The 14,162-nt window shown below is 58.9% G+C and overlaps 1 protein-coding gene across 3 annotated transcripts in view; it reads right to left on the bottom strand.

Annotated features, from left to right (window-relative positions):
* SNTA1 (syntrophin alpha 1) overlaps positions 1-13,697 on the bottom strand; it is a 16,106-nt gene extending 2,409 nt beyond the window's left edge. Inside the window, exons 1-4 of one of the 3 annotated variants that reach the window (XM_085313904.1) lie at positions 13,512-13,697; positions 1,500-1,701; positions 1,156-1,384; positions 683-814 (exon numbers count right to left, since the gene is read on the bottom strand). In XM_085313904.1, coding sequence (XP_085170030.1) covers positions 683-814; positions 1,156-1,384; positions 1,500-1,701; positions 13,512-13,680 — 732 coding nt within the window. In that variant the 5' untranslated portion in view covers positions 13,681-13,697. The remainder of the gene's footprint in view (positions 1-682; positions 815-1,155; positions 1,385-1,499; positions 1,702-13,511) is intronic. The other 2 variants (XM_085313907.1, XM_085313905.1) reach the window with 2 other exon arrangements.
* Positions 13,698-14,162: the final 465 nt, after the last annotated feature.

Here is a 14,162-nt window from a genome sequence, read left to right as displayed (position 1 = left end):
CCGGCACCGCGCGCGCGCCCCCGCACACGCGCAGCCCGGGCGCAGGGTGCTGCGCAAACGCACCCCACCGCGCGCCCTGCGCGCCCTGCACCGCGCCTTGCGCCWGCACCTCTGCAAAGCGCACGTACGTGCGCGCACCCCCGCCCCTGCCCGTGGCCCTGCCCTGCAAATGCACAKGCCGCACGCGCACACACACGCTCCGCACACGTACTGCCCCCCCCCCCAACGCACACACTGCACAGGCACATTGCACACAGCTTTTTGCACTGCATGCCTGCTGTGCACTGCACACCCACATTGCACATGCACGCCTGCACATGCACTGCACGCAGCCCTCTGCCTACGCACAGCCCCACGCATTGCACGTACACGCACTGCACACACACACCCCTGCTAAACTGCACCCCCCCCCGCACTACACACACGCACGCACACACGCAATGCATGCACGCACGGGCACACCCGCTGTGACCAGACCCTCTGGGGATGCCTGCCTCACTCCTTGCACCCTAAGGCCATGGGGCGCCCCAGCCCCATGCTGGGCCCTGCCAACACCCCGCTGGTGTAACGGCTCCATCCGAGCCTGCCTGCCCCACTGCCACCYGCCCCGAGCACAGTCGCCCGGGGACGTGCAAGCCCCGGGTGAGCGTGGCGGGCTGCGAGAGCGGGTCTGCCTCACCCACCTGGTGGCTATGAGGGGGTAGTTGTGCGTCGGCTTGTTCAGGGCATCCCTGTTCTGCGGGAGGCTGTTGTAGAAGAGGAGATCCTTTTCRGTCAGGATGGCCAAGACGTTCCTTGTCCCGTCGCTGGGGAGCTGAGAAGCAAAGGGTTAGCRGGACACAGTGGGGTCCGGCCAGCAGCCTGCCAGCACAGGACAACACCAGGGGCTGCTTCAGGGACCACCCTGGCCAGCTCCACAYCCCCTTGTCCACTGTCCACATGCCCAAATGCACGTTTCCAGGTGGGCCACAGCCTGGAGCAGTGGCTGGACTCAGGGCTGGACCCACAGGATGAGGAGAGGCACTGGGGCAAGGAGGGTTCGCTTGCCTTAGCCTCCCTCCGCACCACCTCCCATCACCCCACGGCCCTGAGCCTTAGCACCCCCCTCCCTGCTGCCGCTCGGGGGTGGCACATCCCACCCGGCCACGGTGTTACCTGCTCCGTGAGCCAGCCGACATGCTTGATGTCCTTACTCGCTGCGACGCCGGCGCCGGCCAGCTGGGCTCGCAGCTCCTCCTTGACCCTGGGGAGCAGGGCGTTGGCGTTGGCCTGGATGGCATTGAACCACGACTGCGCCGTCACTTCATCCTTTGCCCGCAGGAAGAGGGGGACGCGCCCRTCCGCTGAGCACACTTCCAGGTATCTGCAGAGGGTCACCGGAGACCTGCTGGCACCCACATGGCCCTGACGGCCAGCTCTGCCCCACTCCCCTGTGCAGGACCAGCCGCCCCGGGGTGGAAGAGGCAGCTCCAGCCGAGCCCCTCCTGGCCTGRCCCTACCTGTGCTCTGGGTCGCTCGGGAGACACTTGCGTGACACGTAGCACATTTTTAAAGGTAGGTTCTTCCCTTCCTTGAGGTCTCGCAGGGAGAGGATGGGAGAAGCTTGTTTCTGGAGGGAGGCAGTGGGAGAGGGGTCCCAGCTGACGGTGGCCCCGGAGGAGGAGTTCTTGAAGTACGGCGAGATCTCCTTCATGTACTTCACTGCAAGGGAGACCGGCCGCGGCTGAGGGCACCGTGCTGGGCACCCCGCGAGGGCAAGCACGCGGGGACCGTGGGGCTGAGCGTGTCCTTTGCCCGCTGGATCGCACCGTGGGGCGCCAAACAGCAGGGAGGACTGCGGGGAGGAGGTGACTTCCAGCAGCCTCAAAGGCTTTTCCCCCCTTTTTCATTTGAACATGTTGCAACATCTGGAAACGAAGGATGCCGGAGGCAGCGAGCCTGGAGGCCCAGTTCCCTGCGGRAGAAAGCCTCCAGCGCAGCCTCCCTACCTGCACGCTCTGCCAACATGCAGCAACAGAGCAGGAACGGCAAACCTGCCGCGAGCGCGGGCTCGTCAGCCCGGGCGGCTCATAGCCAGGGTGTGCCCGGAGCAGGCGCACTCCAGGCTCCCAGCCCGGGGCCGGCGGCACGGGATCACTCCCGAAGCCAGTCGCGCTTGGGAAACGTGCGCGCAGGAGCGGGTCTGGTCCGGTACGGGAGCAGCCGGGCAGCACGAGCGCCAGGACGGGCCGCCCTGAGAAGGCCCTTAGACGCTCGCTCCGAAGGCAGTCCCCCCCGCCGCGTAGCCCTGCTGACTCGGCTGCGCGCAGGGCGTGCTGCTAACCACAGCAGGGAATCGAGTGGGGCTAAAAATAGCCCTTTTCTCTTCCCTCTCCTTTTTTTTTAAACCTGGCTCAGCTCAAAGATCCAATTCCAATGTGGTCCCCCCGTCAGCCGGGGCAGCACAGGGAGGCATGAGGCGGGGAATGGGCAGCAATCCCAGGCCAAAATTACACAGACCAAATTGTGCTGGTACAGCCAGTCCACCAGCCAACTGGGAACAAAGCAGTAATAGCTCCTAAATACCACGGCTTGGCCCCAGGAAAAGCCTTTAACTGCATTCGTGCAGCTCACATAACCCCTGGCTGATTAGTTATGATCTAGGGACAAGAAACCATCTTTAAGGCCAGAGCCCTCGGAGTCATGTTTGTACCACAGCCCAGCTCTGGAGGTTTAGGGGAAGGGGGAGATGAAAGCCGCCGAGAATTGATGGGGCCCCAGGGCTTCATCTGAAAAGTTAGGTCATCAGCTCTCAAGACTGATCTGCAGCCCGGGCCAAAAAGCTCTGGTGGAGTGCAGAGGAGTCGGGGAGCCGCGAAGAGGCTGGTGGGAGCAAAGGGAACGGACCGTTCATGGTCCTACGCTGCGGACCTCCGTGGCCCTGCTAAAAGGAGCAGGCGATGGGCTCGCTCCTGGTGCCACTGCGGATCCCAAGCCACAGCAGGGATGACCCAGGAATGTCCTGCCACCCAGGGAGGTCCTGCTGCCTGGGAAGGTCCTGCCACCCGGGAAGGTCCTGCCACCTGGGAAGGTCCTGCCGCCCGGGAAGGTCCTGCCACCTGGGAAGGTCCTGCTGCCTGGGGAGGTCCTGCCACCCGGCCACCCTGGCTCTCCTGGGCACAGCAGCACCAGGGCAGGGGAGGTCACGGAGCCTCTTTCCCTTTTTGCCCTGAGACGGGAGCGTGCTGTCCCCGGGCGGCGCGGGTGTCCCAGGGAGCCATGCCCGCCCGAGCCCCCTCCCCAGCCGCAGCCCACCCGCGCGGGGCCGGAGCCATAAACGGACACGATCCTGCCGCGGCACGTGGGTCGGGTTACACGGCACCGGCGCAGCGCGGGGCAGAGAGGAGGCGGCGGCGGGCGTTATAAATAGCCGCCTCTCGCGCCTGGGCATTCGAGCTGCTCTGGATTTTGCCCCGAGTCATTAATCTTGGCAGCGGGACCTGCCATTATTCCGGTGCCGGGGAACAAATTGACTTTCAAAAAAATACCGCTCATGCTCTGAAACAGGAGCCGCGTCCCCGAGCCCGGGCCAGCGAGCGGGTTCGGCTCCTGGGGCAAGGGGAGGACAGCGCTGTCGGGGCGCGGGGAAGCACTGCTCGAGGGCACGCGCGTGCGGGACGCCTCCACCTCGCCCGGGACGCCTTTCCACCCCCACCAGCCCGCTGCTGCTCCCCGCGTCTCAGCAGCCCCGAGCTCCRGGGCGCACGTGGCTCGGTGCGGCCCCAGCAGCACCCGCTTCCCCCTCCATCGCTGCGGCGCGAAGGGGGGTGCAGGGAGCCGAGCTCAGCCCGCCGCGCCACCTGAGCCCGCGACACGGCTGCCCCCAGGCAGAGGCGCGCCGAGCGGACTCTCCGTCCCTCTCCGTCCTTACGAAGCAGGTGACGGGGCCGTGGAGTTTCCCGGAGTGGGGCTCAGCGAGCCTGCCCCGCTCTGCGCTACGACGCGGGCGCGTGGCCACCGGGCACATGGCCAGCCCTGGAGAACAGCCCCGGGGCTGCCTGGCTCTCTCCTCGCCCCCGGACAATTTGCAGTCCAATTTCTGCTCTGCTTTTCCAGCCTTTGAAATGCAAGCTGCCCTGGACAGGCAGCTCCGGTGTTCCCAAGGCACCACTTAGTTTTAGCCGCAGTCAGACCAAACCCCATCAGGGACATTTCTGCAACGAGGAGGCTCTCCAAAGCTGATACTCCTCTTGGAGTAACCTGGCCATCAAGGGCGAAATGAGGGTGTCCCAGCCTTGTGGGTTCTCGTGTCCTCCAGTTGGCCCTGGAGGAGCAGGGAGGGAGGGTCCCTCGCTTGGTGGCAGCCCACCTGGCAGGCTGTCCCCCATGCCAGGGTCTCATGTCAGTAGCCTCGCTAAGGGCAAAGATGCCTCCAAAATCCAGGATGCCACCTCAAGATCCTAACACCTAACTCAAGGTGTTTCTAATGCAATACAGCCAGGCTACCAAACTGGCACTTTGGCAAGAAGTTCCCCTCATAATATGTCAAGTGGGACATTGGGGGCCTGCTTTTGGAGAGGACCAACAGGCTAACAGGGCTGGTGGCCCAGCTGGAGGCACCTGCACCCAGCAGCATGGGAYATGACCCTGCAGTGGGGGAAAGAGCCTCACAACCTTCCAGGCCACAGCCTTCATGGGACCGCTGCAGTAGCAAGAGAAAGCACGTGGGACGGGGAGTGCTGCCACTCACGGAGCCAGCTGCACAAGGACATGAGACATCTCCAAAGCAGCGGTGCTGWGCTATTTCTGGGGAGCAATTTGCTTTGGATCACATGGGGAAATAAATAAGTCCTCGCAGGGGACTGAATTTCAGGCAGCATCCAGGTGCCATCCCAGGTCACGATTAACCATGCACTAGCCGGCAACGCAGTCATGAAGAGGAGCATGAATGTGAGAGGGGGCACCAAAGGCAATCCTGCTGTTTTTATAGCGGATGGACTTAAACTTCTGCCAGTCTTTTACTACAGCAAAATAGTCTGCTACTGAATGGATTAATTAATTACATTCATCTCATTAAAGCAAATGACTCRGACCATATTATGTATCAACTCTGCTACTGGCAACTGTAATTCTTAGACTGGATTCTTTTTATTTAATTAACATTTTACAGTCCTTGGGCTCCCAGGCTGGCTGCACTCTCCCTGTTAGTCAGCAYCACTCCAAAAATCACTCAGCAGAAATATTGCATCACTGCTCTTGATTTAAAACTACTTCCAGCAGGAAAAGAAGCCTCAGTGGCTGCCGGCCCAAACCTGCAGAGCCCCTAAAGCGATGTTGCCCCCGGAGGCAGTGCAAAACGGTCATCCCTGCTGAGCTTCCCCGGCAAGGAGAGGGGAGGAACGGGACCTTCTAACTGCTCGGGGCTTTGCAGGTTTGCACTGAGCAATATTTTAGGTTTTGGGGAAGTAGCAAAGAACAGAAGTCTCCAGAGAAGATCAGCATCTCTTGAGGCCTTGTGTGCCCAACCGGCTCCCTTTGCAGAGAGCAGCGATGGCCAGAGGTGTCCCAAGTATGTGGGATCGCTCGAGGACCCTGCGTACCCCAAACCAAGCAACGAGCTACTTGTGCTGACCTGCAAGACAGCATCACCTGCACAGGGCCCGTAAGTTTACCTCRAGGCCTGAGATATGTCCTGCTTCCCTTGCTATACTGCAGTTGTCATTTTTTGCTTAGCACTCCAGAAAACARCAAAAAATGTTCAAATCTGTATTTTTGCTCCTTGGGTTGACAGTGCATCCCTTCTCTACCACTGCATCCCTTCCAAGGGAGACGAGAGAGCYTGAAGCAACTTTCCAGCTGTTCTCAAGACAGAGGTAACATGCTGTGCACCACACATCGAGCTCCCGGCTTTGRAGGGCTTTGCCAAGGAGCCACATGGACGAGGACATTTATCATGGCACCTTTCGCCATTATTCCTCTCACAGGCGCAGGGCGCTCACAGCGTAAGGGCACGCAGCTGCCCTGGCCACCCCTCGCTCAGCGCTCACCTGCTAGATCCAACWCTGATGGTCAGCAGAAGTGGAGGTTTGCACGCAAGCTCTCATCTGTTTAACAACCAAACCCAGGAGGCACAAGAAACACTCCTGGACGCRTTAAGTAAGCATCCCCTTTAGGGCTACTTCTGCCTCGGCTGACCTCCTGCTTTTCACGACCATTCGCTCTCCTTACGTGCTTCCAGCCAGAAAGCAGATGTGAAAGGCAGTGCTGACCACTAACGCTGCAGGTCACTCTGCAAGAGCAGTGCCAGCTGTGGGCAGCTTCCCTCGCAGGCTAGCACTCTGCTTCAGCAAGGTCACCGCATCACTAAAGATCACAACGTGGATTCATCGTGGAGAGGTATGAGATTAAACTACCAGTSAGTGATAGGATGGGTCTCGGCTCTTCCTCCTGAGAGCCTGGACCTCTCCAGTGGCATCTGCACAGCATCTCAACTCAGAGAGCTCCAACTGTGAACAGACAACCCAACAGGAAGGCGTCTAGCAGCCAGGCAGAGAGGTCCTGGAGTGGACAATAAAACTGGGGCCAACAGGGAGCTGGTGAACTCAGTACAGACCAACTTCAGCTGCCGAAATAAATGGATGTCAGCAAACGTGCACGGGCTGCGGGGGGTTTGCCCTTGGGTGCCCGCGGCACCTCACTCCCCAGTGGCGCGACAGCGGGCGCGTAGCTCCGTGCAGCATCTGCGCCACGAGTCTCCCYGCCTGCTCCTGGCAGCGAGCTTGGAAAGGACCCAGTAGTCAGGAGTGGAAGAAGGAAGAGAAACTACCCTCAATGTTTTTACGCTTAATTCCCTCCCTCTAAGCAAAGAAGCTGCTCCACGCAAAGCAGCCAACAGTCAGGCACGCGGCAGGCACGCCGCTGAGCCCCTCGGTGCCTCTGTGCCTCGTGCACTGCCCAAACTCTTCTGGGGCCGGGCTGAGCTCTCCCCGAGCGCCGCGAGGTGCCTGCAGGGTGCTGTYGAAGGGTTTGGACATGCTGGCAGAAAGCCTGGGCTCCAAGGGGGAGCCCCCCGCCTTGGCGGTGGCGACGCATGCGCCCGGCGCGTGCACAGCCGTTCAGTCCAGCCTGTTTTCCGAGCAGGAGCTGCATCTGGGGGGTGTTGATTATTCCGCTGCCCCTCCTCCCTCACAGGAGGAGAGGTCCGAATTCCTCCTCCAACGTCCTTGGGATACTCAAAGCTCCAGAAACAGCCGCAGACAAATCACTGCACGGGAACTGCTTTGCAGAAGTGGAAACTGGAAACGCAAAGCCTGGCTCAGACACAGACCGCAGCTCTGCCCGGCCGGACAGGGAAGAGCACAGGGAGCAGGAGGAGGGGAAAGCTGGCTTCAGGGGCTCGTGTTTGCAAGAGCCCAGTTTAAAGTATCCCACTATATAGCAGATAAAACAGCCGGATGCGAGCAGCTTGGCTCGCTTGCAGCTGAGGAGCAGGGATACCTCTCCTGGGCCGCGCTCCCAACGCTTTCCTCTAGTTCAAGGACACCCCCCAGTGCCGGCGAGCCGTTCCCTGCTGCAGGATCTGCGGGGGTCTCCCCACCGGCCCTTGGGGGCCTTGGGCACGCGGGGGGCACACGCCACCCGGCCTTTCCCCGTGCCGAGGGAGCTGCTGGCTCCTTCTCACGCAGCCTCTGGCTCTTCCTTAAAAGGGAAGCGGCAGCCAGAGACGGTGCTTTCCGAGCGCTGCAGGGGACTGCAGCGGCCCTGTGCACCAGTGAGTGGGAAGGAGCATCCTCCGTCGTCGGCCGGGAGCTGCTGCCCAGTGCCAGCGATGGGGCAGAAGCCTCCTTTCGCCTCAGCTCATCTGCCCCCCGGGGCATCCCGCAAAGCCGCCTTCACTGCCGACAGCCTGGGCAGCCCTGGCCGTAACAGCACGGAGGGAGGGCRCGGGGAAGGGGCTGCCACGGGCCTYGTGCCTCCCCAGGTCTCACCCCCAGCTCCGCACGTGCTGTCCCACCGGGACAGTTGCTGCATTGCTTTGGGGCCCCTAAAGCATTGCTTGGGGCCCCTAAAGCAGCAGCCGCTGGCCCCAGCTGCAGCAAAGCCGCAAGTTGTTTTGGGAGATCACACAGCAAGCGAATCCAAGCCACCACCCACCGCTGCCTCAAAACCTCCTTCCAGTTCATGTCGTGCATTATTTTCCATCGGTCCAGCTCCATTCTTTGGGCATTTTATGTTTCACACCACGCGCGTGTCTCTACCCCCACAACTGCCTGGGCTTCCCATGTTTAATCCAATTAGTGCGCCAAAGCCGAGCAACCTGAGTGCTCTGCCTTCTCCCTCCTGCCCCCCTTCAGCTTTTCTGAATTTCAAACTTCCAAGCTATTACTTGGCCAAGAAAGGGCCAGAGACCTGTGACAGCACGAGAAGCTGTCCAGGCACTGCAGGCAGGAGACTCCGAGTTACACCACCCATGGAGGTGAGACATCTGCAGACACAGGTCCAGCCACAGATCTTTTCTGTTACTCCCGGCCCTCTGCAGTTTGCTCCACAGGCTGATACAGCACAGAGACCTTTCCTGGAAAAACTACTCCTGGAAAAACTGCTTGTCCTCACACAGAAGCCATTCCCCGGGCAGCTGGTAGGGTGTTTACTCACCTTTCCCCTGCCATAGAGGCTCTCTGGACACAAAGCAAGACAAAACACTACAGGGAAAAATAAGGTAAGATCGAGCAACTCTCCCCAAAATAACAGTGTAATATAAATACAGGCAAACTCCTTGTGTAAATATCAAGAGAGTAGTTTGGCACATCTGAAAAATCTTGGCAAGATGCAGAGAGAGGTATCTGCATGTCATCATGCCCGGCCAGCAAGGATCAACAAGGACACCAGGGATCTGCAATCCCAGTTCAGCAGCACAGGGTAAAATCTAACAGGCAGCACTACTCCTGATATTTGTAATAAATTAATGTGTTAACTCCCAGCTCTACTACTGGAGAGCCACCAGAGCCCATCTCCCTGACCACTGGCCATGCAAGGAGCGTGCAAACCACCCCAGCCACAAGGCAAAGAGTTCCTTCATGGCCTGAGCTCCGCTGATCTGCTCAGGGCCACATCCCAGGAGCAATGCTCCCAATCTGGAGACTGTTTTGCCCTGTACTTCAGAAAACACATGTTGCCTTTTGATGTTGCCTCTTTTCATAATTAGAGAAATACAGAGTTTTGTTATCTTTTGAAATGCCTCTTGCAAACTATGCTCAAAACTACATCTCCAAGAACAAACTTTGCCAAGAGGAGAAAGGTGGCTGAAAGCAGCTGTGTTAAATTCCCAGTATTAGATTTTTGGTAATTACAGAAAACATGAATGATAGAGAAGCTGGAATTAAATTCAAAGTTGGGGGAATGCCAGGGGTCAGTTTCCAGGCCCTGAGTTGAACCAGCCCAAATTTGCGGTCAAAGCAGCTCTTCCTTCATCCCCCTGACTCCAATCACCACGCTGCAGTGGGAGGGAGATGGCTCTCTTAGCTTTTTGTTGACGGAAAACTTTTGAAGTTTTGCCTTACTGTAAATTACAGAAAAGTCTGAAATCTCAAGGAGTCTCAGAGGAAGAGAAAAACTGTCGCCCACAGCTCTGCTCTGAGCTGCACCAACCTCCTGCTTCTGGCTACCAGGATCCTGCTGCCTCCAAGCACCTTTCCTTCTCCTCCACCTTTCCGGGACCCCCATCTGGGGTTGCACACCTGAACCCAGCACTGGCCCCACCGCGTCCCCACTCCACCGCCAGCCCCCAACCGCACCACTTGGCCGCCGGGCTTTGCATGGCAGAGACACGCCGTGCAAGTGCCCGTCCGCGCTGCCTGCGGCGCTGCAGCTTGGCCTCGGTGGCTCGTGGGCTGCCCCGGCCAGAAGCACGGCGCGCTGCCGTGGCACTGCTCGTGCCTCGCCATGCAGCCCAAGCGAAGTGGGTCCGATCAGGTTTCCAAGCATGCTCGAGCCCCTGTGGGACGGGAGCCTCCGGAGCCGGGAGGTTTTGTGGCCGCCTGAGCACTCGTCCGCCCAAAACGGCTCGCACAGCCAGTTGAGCGTGCAGCAGCTCCCCGAGGCGCTGCCCTGCTGTTCGGGCGCCCACGCGGGCCGAGCGGGGCTCCTGGCAGAGCCGACCCGTGCAGCGAGCCCGCCGGCTCCCGCCTCTCGAGAGCCGCCGCCAGCGCTCTGCCTTCCCGTCTTGCGGCACAAACGGCGCCTTTCACAAAGCTGCTGGCTTCCAGCTGTTGGGCCGCGGCCGGGAAATCTCGGGGACCAGGAAGCGCCTGCTCGATGTTAAGGTCCTTGTGTTGCTTTTTGCCAAGCCTTGGAACAAGCCCAAGCACAAGAAAGGAGCAGGAAAGTCCCCGCTTCACCGCCCTGCGGGCTGCCCCTGCTCGGCGGGCTTCCTCGGCAGCGCTGCCCCGCTCCCGGCTCTGCAGTCCTCTCCCCGGCCGGCACAAGTGCGTCCAGCCCTGGAGGAGGTTTAACCTCACCTCCGGGGGCAGAGGAACGAATAGCTCGTCCTCGCATCAACTCTGCGGATGGATACTCCCCCACTGGCCCCTCTGAGCCACACTGGCGCGGGAGGGAAGGGAACGGGGAGGCTCCTGGACAGCCAGAGGGGGGAAGAGCTATAACCACGGCATGCATTTTCCCTGGGTTACAGCTTTGGTTAATGGGACTCCCCCACCAGCTTCTCCCGAGTTACACCAGCGGAAGCAGTCAGCCTCTGCATGCAGAAGTTGAGAAGCGACTTGAAGAACGCCTGGTATCGCTAGCAAAATGCTCCCAGCTGGGCCTCCTAGCAACCTGCCCAAAACAAGGAGCAGGGCTCGCATGGGAGAGCGGGGCCAAGGCTGGGCTCCCCCCTGGGGAGGAGCAGAGGACAGTGCCGGGGAGCCCAGGCTGCACGGCTCACCTGGACCCTGCCCCACGGCTGCAGGTTCTCACCAGCTCAGGGAGTGGCTGCTGAGCTACCCCTGGTCAGGAGCCACCAACCCACTCCAGCATCCCACCAGCCCCGCAACATCTCCCATTGCTGCAGGAGGCCAGCGGTGTCAGCTACAAGCTAATCGGAGATGCTCTGGCTGGTTATCATGGGAACCAAACCTAGCCAGCTCTCCTTTGAAGCATAACCACCGGGAGCTTTGATTTGTTAAGCAGCCCAGAGGGTCTCGTCTGAGCTCGATGGACAGCCAAGCCTCTGCACGCAGCTTGCCTCCCAGGAGGGCGACCTCGCAGCGCCCTCCCTCCATCTCAGCTCCGGGGGAGGTAGAGGAGGTTGGGCAGGTCTGGGAAGAGGAGCTGCTCTTCAGAGGAGGGCCAGCTCATCTTCACCCCATGCAGGACCTTCAGCAGAACAGAAACGCAAGCCAAAGCACAGGAAGAAAAGAAAACAGCAGAGAGAGGGTGGTCTGGGTACAGCAGGCTCCAGGAAGGAATTTCACAGACTCCAAGAGAAAGAAGTTCTTGTATTTCTCTTTGGTCAAAGGAAAAAAAAACAACTATCAGCTCCCAGCAGCTGTGCAGAGCAGCACATTCCTCAGACTGAAATGTGGTTCTGCGGCTCCCAGGAGAGGAGGAACCCATAGCAAAAAGGGCTGAGCAAAGCTAAAATTAAAATTTGGAGATGATATAGTTTAGGGAAGGAGCAGGAAAGAGAAGACGCAGCTTTCTCTCTGGCCCAGGCAAAGCCTGGGGAGACCGGAGTGCTTCCCCAAACTAAAAATCTCCTTTTGGGATCTGCAGCCCTACAACTGCAGAGGAAAATGTTTCTAGCACAGAGATTGTCTCAGTTAGCCACAAGCAACCTATCAGGAGGGCAGAGACATCCCCTCAGCTCTGCTCCAGCACCCAGGACAGTCCTCATCTGCACCAGATCCCAGTGCCCACTTGACTGGGTGGTCAAGAGCCACCATCCCATCTGGCCTGCAGCCAGAGGGCAAGGACTCTGGCTCCTCATTCTTGTCCTGCCACTGGCTGCAAGGGAAGGACCCTCCCAGAGGATCAGGCTCAATTAGCAGAGGTAGGAGCAGGCCCAGAGCTACTATGACAGATAAAAGCATCTTCCTCGAAGGAGAAGAGCAGGATGCATCAGTCTGGGCTTCCCACAGCCCTTTGTCCCAACACACCTAAGCCCAACTTCCAAGCAGGGTCTGGGGGGACTCCTGTGGCGTGCCAGCCCACAGGAGCTGCGAGGCAGCAGGAACCGGAGGCTGTGACTGTCTAGGACCAACAAGAGCTCCATTTCCACATCTCCACCGGCCTGGAGCGACTGAGCAGAGCTTGGCGTCAGCAGAGCTCTGCTCCCCTCCAAGGGCGGTTTTATGACGATGACTCTCAGCACAAAGCCCTTCCTGATGACAGGTGTCCAGCTTTGGCTTCCCATGGGACGCTGAAGGCTGCGGTCCCTGGGATGTTTTCAGGCTTAGCCATCAGATCCAGGGGTCTGCGGTTTGGACGCAGGTCCCACGCTCCCGGGCACCCCACCACGTGCGGACGCGCAGCCACACACTGCCRCTGCCCCCGGTCACTCTGGTGGGGTGCCTGCTCCAGCAGCTGCACTTGCAGCACCAGGTTTCAAAACCTCCTGAGCTGACCCTCTCTGCACCTCAGCTCCCTGCTCCCTCCTGCCTGCCCGAAACCCACTCCGGGAAAACTCAGAGCAGAAAGAAACATTCCCAGCAAGGAGCTGGAGTGATAGCACGCACTCTCCTCGCTGGTGTAAATCTGCAGAACCAGGTGGCCTTACTCCAACCAAGGATGTAGAGTTAAATGAAAATCATGGGAAAACCAAAGAGTTTATCATTGCCCCGTGAACTGTTCAGTGGGTGGCACCATGAGGCGAAAGAGCTGCAAAATCCATAAAGACTCCCCACACCTCCCATCTCTGCCTGCCTGCAGAGGAAACAGCACAGCAGGGCTTCAAGCGGTGGCTTGAGCAGCACAAGCTGTTCCCTCTATCTCTGGAGGGACATCCCAGCAGCTATTTCCAGCTCTCCAGATAAGCAGATAAGTCAGTCTGCACATACTGTTTTTCATTGAAAAAAAAATTCATATGTATACAGAGAGGATGTGCCACCCTCAGGCTCTCAGCACAGCACCAGCACAGCCCCGGTGCGGTGGAGCAGGCACCCTGCTCGCCTGATGTCGGTGCACATCTGTCCCGCAGAGCGCAGCCAGCTCCAGCAGCCCAGCCTGGTGGGGAGTGCGGTGCACAGCCCCATGGCAGTGGACAGGTGACAAAACCCCATGTGCAGGCCAGCCGACAGAGCCAGCACAGGCGAGCTTGCCTCACATTAAGGCTCTTCGGTGCCCACCCCGAATGCTTCGGTTTCTGCTCCCACCAGGACTGACTTAGGACTGTGGGTCCTTGTCACGCTCCCATCAGGCAGGATGGTTTAGCATGCCAAAATAGAAATGGCTAGGAAATAGCATCTGGGAAAGCACATCAGCCACGTCACTGCACACGCAGGAGCAGAGGGAGCAGGAGCACCCACACCTCCTACCTTCCAAGACCACCTCCTTGCCAGTCTTCTTCAGAGCCTGCACTGCCTCATCGTGCGTTGCCTCCGAAAGGTCAGTCCCGTTAACGGAGAGGATGGCGTCTCCCACGTACAGTGCCTCCGTCTGATCTGCTGCCAGCCCCTTAAATATCTTGGATATCAAGATGGGCATTTTATTCTCTCGGCCACCTTAAAACAGAAGAGAAAAGGCAATTATGAGCGTTATGCACATACAGAAGTGTGTGTGGACAGGGGTGTGTGGGCACTAGCTGGCCTCAGCAAATGTGCAGCCTTCTCCCAGGCCGCAGCCCTTCCTTGCTAGGACAAACTACCACTGAGGCTTTAGACAGCAGATGAAGGTAACTTCTCCAAAAAACTAAGAGGAAATTAGCAGCTACTCTGACAGCAAACACGTACTCTTGCCATCTCCTCAACAATTTTGGCAGGGAAACCATTTCATTATTTGCATTATTAATTGTGCGTGTTCAGTGACCATCTCTGCTCTGAGAGCTTTATCAGCCAAACAGGTAAGACAGTTGAATGTTTGGAGAAGTGAAAGAGCCAGAGAGAAGTGAACCAATCTGGATATTTGTTCCTCTCTACACAGTAGCCCTATTTACCTGCTCTTCCCCATTCTTCAACCTAAAAAGATGC

This window comes from Rhea americana, unplaced genomic scaffold (assembly GCF_003343005.1).
Source record: "Rhea americana isolate MKP2758 unplaced genomic scaffold, rheAme1 scaffold_4, whole genome shotgun sequence".
NCBI lineage: Eukaryota > Metazoa > Chordata > Aves > Rheiformes > Rheidae > Rhea > Rhea americana.
Note: the sequence above shows the minus strand (reverse complement) of the source record. Positions and strands in the feature narration are given on the sequence as shown.